Source organism: Myotis myotis, unplaced genomic scaffold (genome assembly GCF_014108235.1).
Source record: "Myotis myotis isolate mMyoMyo1 unplaced genomic scaffold, mMyoMyo1.p scaffold_m19_p_6, whole genome shotgun sequence".
Classification (NCBI taxonomy): Eukaryota; Metazoa; Chordata; class Mammalia; order Chiroptera; family Vespertilionidae; genus Myotis; species Myotis myotis.
The window spans coordinates 86,113,210-86,133,065 of record NW_023416368.1 but is presented as its reverse complement, the minus strand read 5'-3'; the positions used below and the strand labels follow the sequence as shown (position 1 = coordinate 86,133,065).

The 19,856-nt window shown below is 56.7% G+C and overlaps 1 protein-coding gene across 6 annotated transcripts; it reads right to left on the bottom strand.

Moving 5' to 3' along the window:
* Positions 1-1,365: 1,365 nt before the first annotated feature.
* SLC27A1 (solute carrier family 27 member 1) lies at positions 1,366-18,876 on the bottom strand. 6 transcript variants are annotated; one of them, XM_036312591.1, is made up of 13 exons: positions 17,960-18,115; positions 16,970-17,137; positions 11,124-11,518; positions 10,836-10,997; positions 10,667-10,736; positions 9,780-9,871; positions 9,598-9,707; positions 6,560-6,769; positions 5,351-5,477; positions 5,126-5,263; positions 4,890-5,054; positions 4,351-4,497; positions 1,366-2,729 (listed from the first exon to the last, which is right to left on the bottom strand). In XM_036312591.1, the coding sequence occupies exons 1-13, from the start codon at positions 18,022-18,024 to the stop codon at positions 2,572-2,574; spliced, it is 2,007 nt and encodes a 668-aa protein (XP_036168484.1). In that variant the 5' UTR covers positions 18,025-18,115; the 3' UTR covers positions 1,366-2,571. The 6 variants fall into 6 exon arrangements, with proteins under 6 accessions (XP_036168484.1, XP_036168489.1, XP_036168486.1 ...); XM_036312593.1 differs by lacking the exon at positions 17,960-18,115 and adding an exon at positions 18,666-18,876 and having other exon boundaries at positions 2,572-2,729; XM_036312595.1 differs by lacking the exon at positions 17,960-18,115 and adding an exon at positions 17,891-17,927 and having other exon boundaries at positions 2,572-2,729.
* Between the last annotated feature and the right edge of the window lie 980 nt (positions 18,877-19,856).

Genomic DNA, 19,856 nt, shown 5'->3' with positions numbered 1-19,856 from the left:
CGGAAATTCTGTTTCTTTGTTACCAATGTTGTGGCCTCACCCCATAAGAAAGAAACAGAATTTCCGTTGGATGAGGCCCAGAAATCAGGATTTTAAAAAGATTCCCGGGTGATTCTAATGTGCAGCCAAGGTTGAGAACCACTGCACTAGTTGAAATAGAATTTAGAACACAGTGAACCTTAATTTAAACTGCAGGCTTGAGTAAATGAATCAATATTGGCTCATCAACTGTAACAAATGTAGCACTAATGCAAGATGTTAATAACAGCGAGAAGATAGGTAGGAACTCTGTGCTTTCCACTCATTTTTCTGTAAACTGAAAACTGCTCTCATGGAGTCTCTGACTTAAAAACACACACACACAACATAGAGCCTGATCCTAACTGTCATCAGGAATGTTTTTATCACCATCTGGGAAGGAACTTAATTTAGTTTTTGCAGCTGGAGTCACAGGCTTTGGGAACTCTCCAAGGTCCCCACAGGACCACTTTCTCGACAGGAGACCCTGGCAATGACCTCATTCCCCTCTCCGTGCTCGTTTCCTTATCTGTATGGGGGGACCATGATGACACTATGGAGTGGGGATGTTATCCAGAACACCCGTGCTTGTAAGGACACCAGAGTGCTCCATGCTCACTGGCAGCAGGCCCTTCTCCTCCCCTCACTGGGCATCTCAGAGAGCTCTATCTTACCTCCCTCTCCTTGCAGACCGGGCATCCAAAGACCCACCCCACACATTGATGGTTCATCTAGCCTTGACCCAGCCAAGGCCCTGTCCGTCCCCCGATACACCCCCAGGTTCACCCACTCAGTACCCCTCCCAGCCAATGTTCTGCTGTCACAAACATTTCTTCCTCTGTCCTCTGAAGTGGAGACAAGATGAGACACTAATACTGGAGGGAACAGCAGAAGGTAGAAGTTGAGACTCTGGAGCTCAATGTCCTGGGTTAATATTCCAGCTCAGTCACCCAGAGCTACAGCCACACCTGCTGGCCCCATACACAGAGGGGCACCCTTCCTGGGGCAGCAAACCGTGCCACCCACAACACACGCTCTGTTTTGGGCCATTTTGTGCAGCTGTTGAAACCAACAGGCAGATTGGCCGACTCTCCTCTAGGACCACTGAGGTCAGAACAGGGCTTTGTGAGGCCCCAGAGGCTAAAGGTAGCGGTGAGAATGCTAACCTGAGTCCCCCTCCTCCCAGAGGCCATACTGGTGTAAGAACAGGCAACAGAGGGCAACAAGAAAAGGCCAAATCTGCCTCGCTCGTCTCTGGTGCAGCATGTTCCCCAGTGAGGATCCTGTCTTCAGAGACTCAGGTTTCTGTGCACATGGGGACAGTGAACAACTGGGCTCACATCAGGCATCGGATAGTCTGCAGCTTTATTTCTTAAACTCAACTATAAAACAAAACCTTGGTGCTTGGGAAGGCCCATGCAAAACAATGCAGGGTCACTGGCTACTGGCCCTACTGCTTTTTGTTCTAGGTGCTGGACGGCACTGTTGGAGGATTGACAGGCAGTCAGAGTGGCCAGCCCCAGTAGGAGTACGGGATGAGCCACCAAGGCAGGCTGGATTGTCTAGGATGTCACCACCAACACAAGGTCCAGGCTGTCACTAGCAAGGCCAGTAGGGACATTCAATGACTGGAACCCCTGAGGCCATTTTGGATGCCACCAATGGCAGCCCCCCCCCCCCCCCATTGCTGCCACTCCCACGGGTCCCACAGCAGCTGTGCTGGATGGGGACACCCAAGAAGCCTCTTCCAGGGTGAGCATCTGAGTGGTGGGCAAGCAGCCACCCAGCACAGTCTTCAGGGTCCCTCCAGCAGGAGCTCTGTGCAGATGCCTGAACAGGGACATCCAGGTAGAGGCAACATCCAAATGGTCACAGCAATTCTGGAAGCGTCCAGGACATCAGGAAAGGCAGGCCAGGCAGGGGGGACCCACCAGGGATGGGAAGTGCAAAAGGCAACGGGTTTGGCTTAGGAGCGATTTCCAGCTGACCCGGAGGTCCCTGCCGATGCCCCTGCACTGGGTGGGGAAAGCAGACCACTCTGGCGCCTCCATTTGGCAGGGCGGGCAGAGGGCCTGCCTGGATTTCACATGGGACTACACATCCTGGAACCCAGCAGCCTCAGAAGACTGGACTGGGTGGGGCTCCGTAAGGCACAGCTGAGGGGAAGTGGGAAGGCCCCACTCTGGGTCTAAGGCTCAGCAGGGATGATGGATGGAGGCCCCAAGCAAACGCCGGGTCCCAGGAAATGTCTGCTCTGCACTTCACAGGAGAACAGAGGAGGAGAGAGGGGAGATGGAGGAAAAGAGGGGAAAGGTGAGGGCAGATGGGGACAGCGGGGAGGCCACGGCCAGGAAGCAGAGAGGAGAAAGAGACATAGACACAGCAGAAGACAGGCAGAGAGGGGCAAGGAGACAGCTCAGAGGACCAGGCAGGGGAGACGGGCTCCTCCTGGGGTCCAGTTTCTCCGCCCCAGGACAGGGCAGAGCTGTCTGGCTCCAGCCCACCTGGCTTGAGGGGCCTGGCCGGGAGTCTCTGGCCAGCAAAGGAGGAGCTTCAAAGGGAGAAGGAGCCCGAGCAGATCTGGGTGTAGACACCCTGGTCCAGGGGCAGGTAGTGTCCCTGCTTCAGGTCCAGGAAGAAGAGTCGGTCTGAGGTCTGGGATGGGTCAAAGCCTTCATGCTGCAGCCGTGTCTTCTGGATCTTGAAGGTGCCTGTGGGGTGCAGGGGGAGGTGAGGGCGAGGCAGGTGGCTTTCAGGAGCCCCCAACTCACCATCCTCTCCCGTGACTCCAGGCTTTTGCATATGCCCTCCCCGCGGCCAGGAACATTCTTCCCCGATTTGCCTGCCCAACTCCTCCATGTCCTTCCGGCCCGAGCTTCATGTCCCCTCCTTCAAGGGAGGCCTCTCTGACCATCCTCATCACAGCCGGAAACTGTGCACTCGCTGCCTGGTTACCTGTCTACTCCCCGCCCCCGCCCCCCCGGCCCCCCAATGAGACCGAGGCAGAGAAGGGTCTGTCACACAATAGGTCAGGGGTCAGCAACTTAAAGCCCAAGGACCAAATTCAATCCACCGCCTGTTCAGTAAATAAAGTTTCATAGGCACAAAGCCATGCCCATTCACCTACACACTGTCTAGGCTGCTTTTGTGCTACAAGGCAGGCCGGAGTAGTTGGGGCAGAGAGTGTATGGCCCACAAAACTGAAAATATTTACTATCCAGGGTCTAAGAAAAAGTTTGCACCCCTGCAGTGGATGATTAAAGAAGGGTTTTGTAAAAGATAGGACTGGGGTTAGTATTAAAAAGCCAGGGAGAACACCTACGTGCTCTAGAGTTGGGAAGGTCTGTTGTTTTTTAAATATATTTTTATTGATTTCAGAGAGGAAGGGAGAGGAAGAGAGACAGACACATCAATGATGAGAGAGAATCATTGATCAGCTGTCCTCTGCATGACCCACACTGAGGATTGAGCCTGCAACCCGGGCATGTGCCCCAACCAGGAATCGAACCATGACCTCCTGGTTCATAGGCCGTCGCTCAACCACCACGCTGCGCAGGCCAGGCAGGTCTGTGTGGGTTTTTTTTAAACAAAAATTCAAAAGCACAAACCATAAGATTTTTTAAAAGAATAAATATGGCCCTAGCTCAGAGGTTAGTGTGTCGGCCTGTGCACTGAAGGGTTGTGGGCTTGATTCCTGGTCAAGGGCACATACCTGGGTTACAAGTTCAATCCCAGACCCCAGTCAGGGCATGTGCAGGAGACAACCAGTCAATGTGTCTCTCTCACATTGATGTTTCTCTCTCCCCCTCCCTCCTTCCCTCCATCTCTCTCTCTAAAAATCAATGGAAAAAATATCGAGTGAGGATTAACAAAACAAAATAAAACAAAAAAATGATAAGTATGTAACAAAACTAAGGGTTTCTTTTCAACAAAGGCTATAGTGGATAAAGTTCACAGACTCCCAAATAGGAGAAGAGACTTACAATGTCTGAAATTGCTAAGTAAGTAATATCCAGACCATTTTGAAGAACTCCCACAAATCAAAAAGAAAAAGAGGCAATACAAAGATGGGTGAAAGATCCAAGAAAGATCAGAGGTGTGAGATGATTTGCTCAAACTTCCATCAGAAAAATGCAGAAAATAAAGACACACCAAAAACTGAAGGATGTCTAGTGTGGTTGGGAATGAGGAATGGGAGTAAATATGTAAGTAAAACAAGAGAAGGGTCCTGCACAAGCCCATAGTGCCAGCTGGCTGTGAACCACTATGTTAGACTTGGCCTGAGTGCCTGAACCAGGACAAATACGGGAGTGGGGGAGGGGTGCGGCGAACCTGTGGTGTCCATCTGAGGCAGGAGACGCAGGAAGATGGGCCGGGCATAGGGTGCTAGCACCTTCTGTAGCTCCTGGTACAGTGCATTGGGGCTCAGCTGGCCATGGGGGTCCGCAATGGCCGCCATGCCTGCTTTGCCTTCTACTCCTAGAAACAGAGGCTCAGTTGAGAACACCATCCCTTACCCACCATGGGACCAGACACACACACAGCAGCCCCTGCAGCCCCTGGCCTCTGATCTCCAGTCCCTTCCACCTGGGCTAACACTGGCCAAAGCAGAAAACATTTTGTTGAGCTCCTGCTACACTCCTGCAACCCTGAGTCAGAGTCGCTTTCATGATCCCATTTTCTGGATGAGGAAACGGAGGCTCAAATCACACAAGAGGGGGGACTCCAGTTCCAGCGGCACCCACCCAGGCTGTTGTGTGTAATTGTCCAGGATGTGTACTGCCCAAGGGCACCTGTACCTTCAAGCTCCTCCTGTCTGGGCTCCCTTGGGGCTGCCATACCCTAGGACCACCCCCACAGCCCCAGCTTGCCTGGCACGGCCACCCCATACACGGCCACATCCGTCTGGCCCAGCAGGCGGCTCAGCACACCCTCCACCTCGGTGGTGGAGACATTCTCCCCACGCCAGCGGAAGGTATCCCCACTTCGGTCCCGGAAGTACATGTAGCCCAGCTCATCCATCACCAGCACATCACCTGGCAGAGGTGGGAGGGGAAGGTGAGATGACAGCCACCATCCCCACAGCCAGCCCCTAGGGTGTGCACACCTGAGAGGTAGGCACTGTCGCCCTTGCAGAAGACGCTGTGGGCAATCTTCTTGCTGGTGGCGCTCTCGCTGATGTAGCCATCGAAGCGACGCAATGGGTCCCGCTGGTTGATCTGGCCCACGAGGAGGCCGGGTTCCCCTGGGGAGGAGGCCACACTCAGGTTGCACTAGGAGGGCAGAGGGCAGGGACCCCAGCTCCGGGAAGACTGAGTGAGGGCCCGCTCACCTGCCTGGCATGGGATACAGAGGCCCTGGGCATCTCGCAGTAGCTCCATGGTGTCCTCATTGACCTTCACCAGCCGGATGGGGTACACGTGGGGCAGGATGCGGCTGTTGAAGCCACAGGAGCCCACCTGGAGCAAGGAGAACTGTCGGCAAGGAGCTCCAGGGTGGCAGTGTCCTCCCCCATAACACGCCGCCTTTCCTGCCCCAGGGCCTGGAATAGCGCCCCCAGTGTCACCCCAGCTCTGTGACCCTGGGTGACCTGAAAAGGGGGGAATTAAGTAGAGTACTCCCTAGGACTCCTCCTCCCACCTTCTCAGTCTCCCTTACAGTTGCAGGTGACCTGCTGGCTTGCTGCCGCTTCCTGGTCCACAAAACCCTCCACACTGGCTGAAGTGGGCACCCGGAGTGACTCTGGAGCCACGTGGGGACACTGGCGGACTGCTGCTCACTGCCCGCAGCATGTCAGCCGGCCTGGATCAGTCTCTGAGCAAAAACGCCTGTCTGATGGGTTTGTGCCGCTACGCCTGTTGGGCATGTTTGTTACAGTAGCAACCTGTGCTAGGGAGGCCACGGCGGCCCTTGGGGAGGTCCACTCAACAGATATGCGCTGTGGGGGCCAGGCCTTGTAGTCAGGTGCCGGGGTCCCAGCAGCCAGCAAGACAGAAAAGAATTCTGGCCCTGGTGCTTGCTTTCTTATTATTCTCATCTGGTCCTGGCCTCGAGGAGGAGGAGGTTGGGAAGGGAGAGGAGTAAGGGCAGAAAGGAGGTAACTGCTAATCATGAAAGCATCTGTTTGCAGAGAGCGCCAGCGAGGGGCGCTGCACTGAGCTCATGCTGTTGAGTAAGTAGAACACACCCAATGAGCTATTAAACCCTCGTTATAGAAGAAAAAACAAACAAAGCCCCCCAAAAAACAAGGAGCCTGAGACCTGTCCAGTAGGAGGGGATCAGCACCCAACCTGCTCCCTTGGTGCCCGTGAGCCCTGCCTCCCTGCCACCTCCCCAGGTGGGAACTGAGGCAGCTGCCTAGCGCACACAGCCACTCCATGGACTGGAACTCAGGGGTGACAGTTACATGACTGTGTGTACGAGAAGAGGGTCCCCACATGGGGGGGGGGGGCAGCCCAGAAGCCCTCTTAACCCGCCATTGTGCTCCGGGCCACAGCGATTCCCAAACCCGGACTCGTGCCAGACACCCTGCCACGCTCACCTTCCCATCCATGTTGGCGATGCTGCAGTTGCACTCGGTGGCCCCATAGAACTCGCCAATCTGGCGCACACCGAACCGCTCTGTGAACTCCTCCCAGATGGCGGGCCGCAGCCCATTGCCCACGGCCAGGCGCACCTGGTGCTGCCCCTCTGCCTCACGCACTGGCTGCTTCAACAGGTAACGGCAGATCTCCCCGATGTACTGGACCACCTGGCAGAGAGGGAGCACGCCATGGAGCCTGACACCCCAGGACAACCCCCGCGCCCATCCTGGGCACTAGAACAAAACAGCCCTAAGGTTCATGACTGTGGGGAAACAGCCCAGTCCTCCAAAGGGGCCTCAACAGGCCTTCTCCGTAAATGATGCATTTGGTTCCCCCTCTGCCCCTCACCGTCTCTCTATCCCATGCTGCTTCCTGGGGACACCTTATGTGCTGCACGCAGGCCACGAAGGTGAGCCTCAGCACTGACACCACACCCCACAGGGCAACTCAGCCCAGAGCCCATGTGCTCCACGCCGTCCCCAGAGCCCGGCCAGCTGAACCCAGGCTGCCCGCAGCACCGCCCCTGGGGCGGGACCAGTCAGGCACATACTCTGTGTACTCTGTGCTGCCTCTCAATCACAGCGGACGAGCCCCACCCAGGTGCCCTCCAAGTCACCTGCTCATTGACGCCCTCTGCAGGGAGTACCTGGACAGGAGCTGGGAGCTGATCATCAACCTGGGACCCCCAGCTAGGACACCGCTGAGTCAGGGTAATTTTATACAACCAACTAAGCCACACCTGCTTAACCACTTTATTTTTATTCTTTTTGTTAATTCTCACCCGAGGATATTTTTTCCATTGAATTGTAAAGAGGGGGAGGGAGGGAGGGAAACAGGGAAGGAGGGGCGGAGGGAAGCAGCATTAGAGAGACACATAGACTGGTTGCCTTCCCCATGCTTCCTAACCGGGTCGGGGGATGGAACCTGCAACCCAGATATATACCCTTGACCGGGAACCAAACCCACAACCCTTCAGTGCTCAGGCCAACGTTCTAACCACTGTGAGCAACACCGGCCAGGGCAAGGCTTAACCATTTTTTAAAAATATGTATTTTTATTGATTTCAGAGAGAAATGGAGAGGGAGAGAGAGATAGAAACATCAATGATGAGAGAGAATCATTGTTTGGCTGCCTCCTGCATGCTCCCTACTGGGGATCGAGCCCACAACCAGAGCATGTGCCCTTGACTAGAATTGAACCCGGGACCACAGGTCGACGCTCTATCCACTAAGCCAAACCGGCTGGGGCATGGGCTTAACCATTTTTAAGTGAATAGTTCAGTGGCATAAAGTACATTCACACTGTTCAACATCCATCGCACCATCCATCTCCAAAACTTCTCATCTTCCCAAACTAAAACTCTGTCTCCATTAAACATTTACTCCTCATCCCCAGCCCCCAGTGCTGGCACCCACTATTCTACCAACTGTATCTATGAATCTGACTACTCTACCGATTTCACGTAAGTGGAGTCACACAGTATTTGCCCTTTGTGCCTGGCTTATTCACTTAGCACAATGTCCTCAAGGTTCATGCACATTGTAGCATGTGTCAGAATTTCCTTCCTTTTATGGCTGAATAATATTCTACTGTGTGGATGGACCACATCTGCTTCTCCATTCATCTGTCAATGGACAGTTGAGTTGCTTCCATGTTTCAGCTATTGTGAATGATGCTGCTATGAACATGGGTATACAGACATCTCTTTGACACTCTGCTTTTAAATCTTTTGTTTTAAAATCAGTCCTCCACAGACACAAACAGCCACACAGTATATTATTCCATTCACAGGAAATTTCCAGAACAGGCAAATCCACAGAAACAGAAAGCAGATTAGTGGATGCCAGGGCTAGGGGAGCGGGGCGGGAGTGACTGCTCATGGGTACAGGTTTTCCTTTTGGGGTGATAAACATGTTCTGGAACTAGATAGCGGTGATGGTTGCACAACATTGTGAAGGTACTAGATGATGAACTGTTCACTTTAAAATGGCTAATTTTATGTTATGTGGATTTCACCTCCATTTTTAAAAAGGTCATCATCTCTCAGAGGTTTCACTGAAACAGCTATGCAGGAAGCATGCTGCTGTCTGGGCGGCTTCACAATGCTGCAGGAGGGACTGGGATCTGGGATCTGGGTGGGGGCGGGGAGGGAGTGACAGGTGCTCAGGAATCCCTCATACTTTCCTGTCCACATTTACATGCATTTGCAACTCTCAGTAAGTAAGGTAAAACCCCAGACTGTCTGCATTTCAAGATTCAGATTAGCAACGTCACCCAAGACCTCAGCCCAAGCAGAACATAAATCCTCAAAAGCAGAGAATACAGTCATTGCCCCAAGGGGTCCCCCAGGATGCCCTGCCGAGAGCCCCTGCCCAGCTTTGTGACCTGGGATGGTGGCTGAACCTCGCTGGGCCCCACCTGTCCACTGTGGGATAGCACCTGCCAACTTGCAGTCCCATTCTCTCCCCGCTCCCCCTCCCCCTCCCTCTTCTTGGAGACAGAGGCTAGTATCTGTATTTCCACCCCATCACAGTGGTGAAACCCTCCTCATGGGGGCGGGGGGAAGGGATGTGTCTTAGCCCGCCTGGTGTCAGGAACAGAAAATGTCCTCCACCTCTGCCTCATGCGCACCCCACCTGGAAGTCCCCACGCCTTGTGGCCTTAAATATTAAATAGCCCAGGGTGGTGACTGAGTCCGCTGGTCTCATTTCCATTCAGAGCCTGTAGGGAAGACCCAGGAGGGAAGGAGGGGCCCAGGGCACAGGGAAGTGGAGCCCAATTGCAGTTACACTGCAAGCCTTCCCCATGTGCAATCCCCAAGTGCAAAATGGGTGTGAAGTCTTTGCCCACTCCCAACGTGAGCAAAGGGTTAGCCCTGGGCTGGACACAGAGCTCAAGAAACACTGGTCACCCTCTGTCCCCATCAGGAGCCCTGGAGGGGGTGGGAGAGGGGGCCGCGCCGCAGTGGAGGACCCGCGGGAGGGGCGGGCCTGACCGTGCAGTTGTGCTTGACGCAGTCGTCCCAGAAGCGGCTGGCTGAGAACTTCTTGCGGAGGACCACCGTCATCCCGTAGAGGAGACACTGTCCCACGCCCATGATGTTCCCTGCAGAAGGCAAGCTTGGTGAGGGGTTCCCGGCCCCTGTCCTGTCCCCCCCTCCCCAGCACCCCCTGGTACCTGCGGAGTGATACAGGGGCAGGCAGTCGTAGAGCACGTCTGACGGGCGCATGCTGTAGGCGTGGTGGCCAAAGGCTGCGATGCGGTAGTACCTGAGGGCAGGAGTGCAGGGGCTGGGACCTACATCCTCCAGGGCATGGGAAGGGGGGAGTGTGCAGCACGCCAGGCAGAGCCAGCCCAATTCCCAGGCTTGCGGGCTGGCCGAGAGGCACATGCAGCGAACACAGAACTGTCCATGGTGCTGTGTGCCCTGAGGGATGTACCGGGGCTAAGGGACAGAGAGGGGCTGAAGGTGACACAGCCAGGGAGGGTGGGGATCCTGCCTGGGGAAGTGACACATTAGCTAAGGCCTGGCAAGGAGCTGAGGGGGCGAGCTAGGGAAGGGCAAGCAGGCAGTGGGCATAGCACCTGTAAAGGCCCTGAGACCAGAGGAGCCTGGCCAGATTGAGGAACTGTGAGTGGCCGAGAAGACAGTGAGCAAGGGATGGAAAGGAAGAAAACATCAGAGAAGTGGCAGGGCCACACAACATGAACGGGGGTTTTACTCTGAAGGCCAAGGCAGGTACAGGGAGGTCTGGGCGGGGGCGGGGGGTGTCTGAATCAAGTCGTTAAACCTTCCTGTGGCCACTGAGGGGAGCAGAGCCTTCAGGGGCAGCAGGATGCTAAAGAGGGACTGGGGCAGGTCCGGGTAGAGTGGGGGGAGGAGGAGGGGGAAGTGGACAGATTGCGGGACAGGCCCCGCTAATGGGCTGGATGTGGGGAAGAGGTGCGGCAACGAGGAGCCCCAGAGCACCAGGAATAGGGCAGTGGGATTTATGGGGCTGGGGAACCAGGCTATGAGACGACCTGGAGTCATCCTCCGGACTGGGGCGCCATGGGCCCCTCACCTGCTGTGCACGACAATGGCGGCCTTGGGTAGCCCCGTGGTCCCCGACGTGTAGATGTAGAAGAGTCGATCTGCAGGAGATGAGGGTGTTGGCGACCAGGTGCTGGGAAGGTGGGGTGAGGGGACAGCGTGGGCATTGGTGGGGGAGAGGGGCCCCACCTTGGACTCACCATCCATGCCCTTCCCAGGGGACTGGGCCAGGGGGGCCGTGGATGCCTCCTTTAGCAGCGGGTCCAGGAGCTGGGTGTCCGGCCAGCTGCCCTCAGGACCCAAGTCTCCAGAGCAGAACTTGAGCAGGCTCTTCCCCAGCTGTCCACTCACCTCAGCCACCACTGCAGCCCAAAACAGACGTGTCATGGTCAAGGATGGGCCGGCCCCTCCTAAGGGCTGAGGTGCACTGTCTCCTTGCCCTGAGCAGCCACAGCCCTGCCCAGGATAATGCCTGCACCCAGCCTCACCTGCTGCCAGCTCCCCTCCGAAGATGAGGGCCTTGGCGCCCGAGGTGCCCAGGCAGAAGGCGAGGGGCTCGCGCCGCAGGTTGACGTTGAGCAGAGCGGCCTCCACGCCAGCCTTGGCCAGGCCCAGCCACAGACCCACAAACTCCGGCCGGCCCTCCAGGAAGATGGCCACCACATCGCCCGGCCCGAGGCCCAGCTGGTGGAAGACATTGGCCACAGCATTGGAGTAGGCGTCCAGCTGCGCGAAGGTCCAGCACACACCGGTGCCTGCGTCCACCAGGGCCAGCCGGTCTGGCTGCTGCCGCGCCACTGCCTGGAAGATCCCTGGGATGGTGTGGCGGGCTCGCTGGTGCCGCCGCAGCTCCAGGCGCACTCTGATCAGCACAGAGAGGCCACTGGGAGGGGGGACGGAGGGGACGGCATTACTGGGTACCTGGCCAGGCCCCCAGGAGACCACCCCAAGCCTCTGTGCCACATCTGGAGAAAGTGGAAGAAAAGGTCCCTGTACCCCCCAGACCAGGAGGGTTCAAGGAGGACCCTTTGGTTGGTGGGCTTTGCAGGGACCTAGGTCCATCTACCAACCAGCCCAGAAAGCAGCAGATTCTCACAGCTGGCCAGGCCCTCCGTGATGCTGAGGGAGCCGAGGCCTAGTCCTGTCTTTGTTTCTCTCCTTTGGGACGCACCAAGCACACCTGCCGGACTCCTCAGGCGCCATCTGCCCCAACCAGACCCCGGGGTCCAGCCACGAGCTGGGCAGCTGCTCCACCCCCAAGTCACTCAATGGCAATAGACACAGGTGGCCAGGGGAGGGGTGGCTTCTCCCCGGTGGGGCCAAGAGACCTGTTGTCAAGACAGGGGGGATACAACTCAAGGAGCATTTGAAGCAGGTTCGTCTCACTTCCACTTCCCAACATGCTAGCGGATGAGGGGATCAGAGGCGCAGGGGATGGCAAGACCCCAAGAGGAAGTAGCCAGGGCCCTGAATGACCGTGTAAAGGTGAGCAGCCACCAAGGATGCCAGGCTGTCAGATGAGTGAGAAATTAACTTTTTGTTTTGTTTTAAGTAAACAAAAATTGCTTTAATTTCTAAATTTCTTGGTGTGGCAGCTTGAGAAACGAGTGGTTCCCGTTTTTATGTGGCTCCCTGCCCCGGTGCCAGAGTCTCTGGCTCTGAGAGGTAACCTCAAACTTTGTTAAGACACTGATAATGGGGTTCTGTTTGTTATAGCAGCTTGCTTTGCCCTGAACAATACAGACATAGTCTCAACTATACCTCCGTTTAGGCCTCATCTGGCCATCATGTCCCACCTGCTTTATCATCAAATTCCTTATCAAATCCATTCTTTTCACCCCCACGGCCTCCCCCTTGCATCCTTGGTTCCTTGAAATGGCTTCCTTCCATCCCTGGACTCAACATCTTCACAGTAAACTTCAGCACTGCCATTCACTCATTCATTCATTCATTCATTCCCTTCCTCCTCCATTTAGCAGACAGCTGATGTGTACCAGCACCTATTATGTGCTGGGTACAGTTTTTGGCTCAGGCACAACCAGATCCGACCCTCAGGGGCTCACAGTACTTCCAGGAGACACACCCGCTCCTCAGACATGAACGAGCATGAAGGAAGCGCTGACTGGAGACCAGGCCCTGATGGGTGACGCAGCCAGAGTGATGCGGACGGGGGCAGGGGTGGGAGTGGCCCTGAGGGGAGCCAGGTAGATCACTTCTCAGCAGGGCCTGGCAAGATGAAAAGAAGAGGCCATGGTAAGGCTGGGGCACAGCCGGTACAAAGGCCCTGAGGTAGAAATGGGCCTGGAGAATGAGGCACATTCGAGAACCAGGGCAGAGGCCAGTGTGGCAGGAATCAGGCAAGAGGGGGATGGAGGGAGACGAGGTTCTTGGTGGGCAGACAGGTCTGTTAGAGGAGAGGATGTACAGGCCTGCAAGCATCTGCAGTTTTTAAAACTAAGGGTTCAGCGTTCTGATGACATTTGTGAGTCTTCCTGCTTAGGTCACTGCTTATCCTGGGAGCCCCTAGGAGCCCCTCCAGCTGCACCTGGGAAGGGATCAGGGTTTTTGGTCCTTGTAGGAATTTGCCCCCAGGAATTTGGACCAACTGAACCCCAGCATCCGCACACATGCTACCTGCCAGCACACTGACATATGCACAGGCCTCACCTGCCGGCCCATTCACTGAGCATCCTTGCCACCTCCCCCAGGAAGCCTTCCGGGGGTCAGCCCTTGCACTGTGCCTGCTGCTCCCCCATCACAGAATACACTTCCCCAAATGGGGCCAAACTTGGCCAGATTCACATAAGAGGTGAGAGTCATTCTGGGCAAAGAAGGGAAAATGCAGATGGACAGTGGGGCAGGCTGCTGCCACTTGAGGTAATAGGCTTAGAGTCTTTCATCCCAAAGTGTATATGACTTAAGTAAAAGTAAAAACCAAAAATGAAAGTAGAAAGAAGAAAGAGAGCACCAGGGGAGGAAAAGGATGGAGAATGTGTGCATTTGTGGGCACGAAGAACAGACGAGGTCTGCATAGATTCCTGTATCATATCTTGGAAGAGCGATACTGAGGAGGGGAACTGCAGGGCAGGGGTCAGCAAAGAGAGGGCACTGCACACCCCTCTAGAACAGTGGTCAGCAAATTCATTAGTCAACAGAGCCAATTATCAACAGTACAACGATTGAAATTTCTTTTGAGAGCCAAATTTTTTAAACTTAAACTATATAGGGAGGTACATTGTTATTAACTTAATTAGGGTACTCCTAAGGCTTAGGAAGAGCCACACTCAAGGGGCCAAAAAGCCGCATGTGGCTCGCGAGCTGCAGTTTGCCGACCACAGCTCTAGAACATTCAAAATCTGTACCATGTGTTATGTACTAACTATTACAAAAAAAAGTAAGGATGCAAAATATTAAAAGTTAGCTGTTTATACATCCATCTCCCTGGTCAGATCCCCATCGCTCAGCCATTCAACTAATAAACAGAGGAGCTAAGATGAGCAGCCTTTGCGTTTACTGAGGAACTACTTACTATGTGATGAGCACTATGCTAACTTTATGGTCACCTTCCAAAGTTGGGTCCTAAGATCCCCATTTGTCAGATGAATGAGCTGAGAGCTCAGAGAAGTAAATTAACACGCCCGAGATCACAAGGTCACAGTCAGGGACAGAATAACCAAGAACCAGGTCCCCTGGCACGGTCCCTACGCTCCTCCTCAGGCTGGCCACAAAGGCAGGCCAAGTGCCCATGGTGCACACAGCAGTTGCTCAATTCATGCTTCTTGAAGGACAGGCATTGTACACAGACTACTCTTACCGATAAAGGAACTGGGGCTCGAAGGGCGATGATCCAAGGGCCAGCAGGGCACAGGGCCACGGTCCAGTTAAGACATGCTGACTCTGGCCACCAAGCGGGTAAACATCAGCTTACAGAGCCGCCGAGGCACCCACGCCGGCTGAGGGCAATCAGCACCAGCACATCTGAACGCCTCCGTGTGCCCAGCTCCCCTCTTAGAGCTTCCCTGATAGAGCATCCGAAGAACTCCATGAGGTGGTACTTGTGCAACAGCCATGGGGAGAGGGTCATCAGCGAGGTTTGGAACCACAGAAAGCAGCCCCTGCATGGGGGCTCCCCATCCACAGACCATACAGCAAGAAACCGGAACTGAGGCTGTGGCTGGTCACACTCAGGTCACACTCAAGGCGGGGTCCCAACCCCCTCAGCCTGTCACCAGTCCATCCTGCGCGAGCCCCAGGCTCTCTGAAGGACACCCACACAGGCAAGCAGTGAGCGCCAGTGCTCAGCTCCAGCCACATGCCTGGGCAGAAGCCCAAGCCATCCCCACCCTGGGGACAAAGAGGCCACTCTCCGCCTCTGGGTCCTTCCCAAGGCCTCTTCTCATCCCTCCGCTCCTTGTGCCGCCTTCTGTTTTTACCCGGGGCAAGAAGAAACCAATCAGGTTACATGTGGTCAGATTTCATGCCACAATTACAAGATCAGTTGGAAGAACTTGGACAGGGGGCTTAAATATTTTCTGAACCCAGGCTCTAAATACAGCCACCCTGGGCAGAGCATAGCAGCTAAAAACATGGACTCTGAAGCCCTGCCCTTCCCTGGCTGTGTGTTCCTGGGCAAATGTATTCACTTCTCTGTGCCTCGGTTGACCAACCTGTAAAATAGGTTTCATAGGCACTTCTTCCTTACAGGGCTAAGAGAGAGCATTAGAACAAAGCCTGCTGCATGGAGTGGGCTATACAAGCTGCATTAGTTACTGCGGCATAACTACTCCCCAAACGAACACTGGAAACAACACACATTTATTATCTCACAGTTCCTGTGCGTCAGGAATCTGGAAGTGGTTTCGCAGGGTGGTCTGGCTCAGGGTCTCAGCTGAGGCTACAATCAAGGTGTCAGCTGGGGCTGTGCTCAGCTCAAGGTTTTACTAGGAGGGAATTCACTTCCAAGTTCATTTATGTGGACCTCTCCCAGTGCTGCAACCCATGTGGCAGCCAGCTTCTCCCCCAGGGAGCACTCAACATGGAAGCCTCGGTCTTCTTCACAGGTAACATCCTATCACCTCTGTTGTGTGCCATCCGTTAGAAGTGAGCCACCAGGCCCAGCCCACACTCAAAGCAAGGGGATCTGATAAGAGCATGAAGACCAGGGGGTGGGGCCATACGCAAGGCTGCCTCCCACAGAAAAGTGTGCCAAGCCCTGTGTCAAGGCCTCAGCGTGGACCGCACTCGGGCCCTGTCCCCAGAGAAGACGGGGCCAGGCATGGATACACCCAGTCCATGGGGAAGAGCGAGGGCCTTGACAAGCCCAAGGAGGCAGGGAGGGCCCGCCAGCCATGCTCCTGGGTGCGCGACCCTAAGTGGAGGCCAGGGCCACGGGCTCCATCTGGGCTCCCCAAGTCCCCAAGAGGAGAGGACACTTGTGAAGGCAACAGACCCATGGCAGGTGCTCACACACTCTCCCAACATGGGGGCTGCTACTGAGACGTCTCTGGGAACTGGGACACAGCAGCACGCCGGGGACCTCCAGCAATGCCTACTTCACACAAGAAGACTCCCACAGCCAGCCTCTTTGAGCCAGACCCTCAGAGACCCAGAGACCTTCCAAGGACACCTGCACATGACACCAGAATCCTCTCCCCAGAGATCCCAGTCTCCAGAGACCACCACACAAGCCAGAACCCACGGCAACCTCCCCACAGACCCTGAACCCCAAGTCCCGCCCAGACCCCAACTCTCAAAGAGCCCCTGTCAGTGGTCACAGAGAAACCTGTCAATGGCTCAGAGGCACACATCCTTCAAAGACCTTAACTGTCCTTTACAGATGCCCCAAGAAGCCCTTTCATTCCTTCTCCCAGAGCCCTAAATAGACCCAAAGTGTCCAATCAGTCTGGACAGCCTCCAGAGACGACCGAGCTGCCCGTGTGAGCCCCTTGGGACCTACCAGAGTCCCCCCAGGAGCCCTGAGAGGCCTCCCACCAAGGCCCCACCCCCCAACACCCACAGCCTCACCATCAGCCCCGGTTCTATGGGACTCCTACCAGCTGCCCACAGACCAACCCCCAAGTTCCCCCCCAGGCCCCCTGAGGTCTCCCACGTGGCCTCAAGGACTTGGGAACCTACACAGGTCCCTCCAGAGACCCTCAAGCCGCCACCTGCAAGTCCCCTCGCTCCCCAACCCGTCCCTCTCGCAGGCCGAGCCCGAGCCCCGCCCCCGCGTGCAAACCCTCCCCACAGGCCCTGGGGACCCCCACGCCGCCCCAGCAGCCCCCTCCTTCCGCCCCCGGGAGCACGGCCGGGGCCAGGCCGGGTTGGCACTCACAACAGGTCCCGCCTCGCGGTCTTGCAGACGATGCGCAGGAAACGCCAGCCGCCGCCGCCCACGTACACGCAGAGTGCCGCCGCCGCGCTCCAGGTCCACGGCAGCCCCAGCAGCCACAGCAGCCCCAGCGAAGCCACGGAGGCCGTCCCCGCACCGGGAGCCCGCATCCTGGGGAGGCGGAGAGCGCTGAGGCCGCTGGCCGCGCAGGCCCCGCCCCGCGGCCAGGCAGGCCCCGCCCCGCGGCCAGGCAGGCCCCGCCCCCGGCTCAGGCAGGCCCCGCCCCCGGCTCAGGCCCACCTGCTCCGCGCAGACCTCGCCCCCAAGTCTGGGACCGGCCCCGTCCCGGTCAGACCCCGCCCCCGGGCCGGGGTCCCATCAGGCCCCGTGTAGGGCACAGGCCTCCCAGCTCCTGGCCCGGCCCCCACTTCTCTACCGGTTCGTCCGCGTCCAGGTCACGCCCGCACACAGCTGTCCCCCCCTGTCCGTCACTGTCAGTCGCACCCCATGCCGTGACCCAGCCGTGCGACCCCGGACCCGGCTCCGCCCTCGGGACTCGGCCCGAAAGCCTGGCTCCACCTGGTCCGCCCCGCAGACCCAGGCCCTCCCCGGGCACTCGGCCAGGCCGCGCCCCCACGCCTCGACCTCGCCGCGGCGCCGGGTCCGGGACGCCTCCCCACTTCCTGTCCACAACCTGCCCGGCCACCAGCCCCGGGTCTTCCTGAGCGTCCCGCCTCCGCCACCCGCCACTCGGCGGGCCCCGCCCCACGCGGGCCTCTAGCCCCGACCCTCAGCACCAGCCCCCGCCCACCCCGAACCGGACCCGCCCCCAGCCCCGGACCCGGCTTGCATTCCAGCTCCAGGTTCCATCCCCGGCTGCCGGCCCCACCCCCACGCTGCGGCCGGTCGCCCTCCGGGACTCACCCCGGCCACCTCTAGCGCCCTCAGCCCCGCCCCACTGCGCCCAGTCCCGCCCAAAGCCCCTCTTCCGACCTGCCCGCCTGGGCGCTCCGGAGCCGCGGAGCCGAGGCCCGCCCCCTTCCGGAGGCCACAACCATCAAGAGGGCCCCCGGGCCAGAGAAGCGACGGCTAACGAGACCCGGGGGCTAGAACGGCCCGGCGAAGCCGCCGGCTGTCTCCTTGACAACCAAACTTCATCCGCCCCCACACCGCGCGTTCCAGCAAACACGTGCGTCCCGCAGCCGAGGGGCGTGGCCTCCGGGCGTTCGCGCCCCTCGCCCCCCCATGTAATCCCGGATTCCTACACGGGGAGCTGGGAAATCCCAGTTCACAAAACGGGCCCGCCTGGACTGGACTCCTGCCCCAGCTTGTTCTAAATACAAGCCCCAAGCCTCTTGGATCTCAAAGCCACATTCCAGTGACCTTGGGAGTCCTACACTCACAGCCTGGGGCCCTAGACGTTCCTAAATTCAAACCTCACCTTCTTAGTCTGAAAGATACATTACCAGGACCCAGCTAATCCCAAATCTGTATCCCAACATCTTGTCAGTGAGGTTCAATGTAACACCCCAGGAGCCCAGGGAGAACAAAATCCACACACCAGACCCCCACCCTCCCACAGGAGTCCTTTATTGGCACCCGAAGATCCTAATGCTCACCCAGAGCCCCCCAAAGCACCCTCCTGATCAGGTGGGGCCAGCGCCGGCCTGGCTGCCCGGTACCCTGTTTCCTGGCTGACCTGGAGCTGCTCACAGAGCCGCCGTCCTGGCTGCTCCCTCGTGGGCTCCCAGAAGCTCAGGCAGGAGGCAGGCAAGTCCAAGATAGAAAACCCCAACCTAGTCCCAGCTAGTGGACCTTCCGGAGGGCCTCTGTTTTTGCAGACTCCTGGGTCCTGCTTTCCTGCACCGTGCCCATGAGGGCTTCTGCCCTATGCTTCTCTCCAAGCTCCCCCTTCTCTGCCCTCCTACCCACCCCACCCTGCTTGTTTTCTTCCCTGCTTGGCAGACCTTTTCAGTGCAATCCTTGGAAGAAGGCCTGGGCCTGTTTCCAGAGCCATTTGGAGGACAAGGCTTGGCAGGAGCTCACTCGCCCTCCCCCCTCCCCCATGCTGTCATTGGTTCCTGGGGCCTTCCAGGGTGGGCGGAATGGGTTCGAGGAGACAAATCCCAACAGGCCCAGAACAACGACCAATAACTATCCTGCTACTGTGATCACCCACATTTTACAGGTAAAAAACTGAGCACTGGAACTGTCATGCCAGCTCAGAGTTGAGATTCATTCATTCACAAACGTGGGCAGAAAGCTTGTCCCCCCTCTTCCTTCCCTTTCCTTCTTCCCTAAACTTCCCTACCCCTTGCGACTTCTTGCCCAGATTTCCCTCCTCTCCCCTGCCTGCCTCCCTCCTCCTTCGCCCTCCTCCCCCTCTTCTGTTTTTCTCCCCCTTCCCCTTTCCTCCACTTCCCTTTGTGCTCTTCTTCCCCTGCTTCCCTCTTCCTCCACCCACTCCCCCTTCCCCTTCTCCGTCCTTCTGTCCCTCCTCCTCTTCCTCCTCTCCTCCCTCGTAGTTCCCTCTCCTCCTCCCATTATCTCACCAAGCTCACGGAGCCAGAACTGAACAGTGCACGTGACAATCTCTTCCAACTCTATCCACAGCTCCTGGAGATTCTCTTATGAGTCTTCAGCCTGAAATCATGAAATCCCAAAGACTCTGGAAGCTCAACTTTTTCTTAAGGTGGTGTCAGAACTCCAGCGGTGACCCAGCCTGTTTTCAGTGATCAAAACTGAAAACGTTTTTTATTCCTCTTTATCCCTTATTCTTCCCTTTTCAGCGATACCCCACAGCCCAGCAACATCATGCAACACTCAGTTACCTTCCTAAGATAGAAAAAACTCCCAATCCCAAAATACATGGTGACCTTAAAAATAAAAC

Excerpts from the sequence above, each read along its gene's own strand:
- SLC27A1 (XM_036312591.1), bottom strand. The coding sequence starts at position 18,024 with ATGGTTGTGGCCTCCGGAAGGGGGCGGGCCTCGGCTCCGCGGCTCCGG. Across the intron at positions 4,498-4,889 it reads GTATGGGGTGGCCGTGCCAG|GAGTAGAAGGCAAAGCAGGC; the intron begins GCAAGCTGGGGC and ends CTCTGTTTCTAG. Across the intron at positions 2,730-4,350 it reads GCCTCAGATGGACACCACAG|GCACCTTCAAGATCCAGAAG; the intron begins GTTCGCCGCACC and ends TGCACCCCACAG.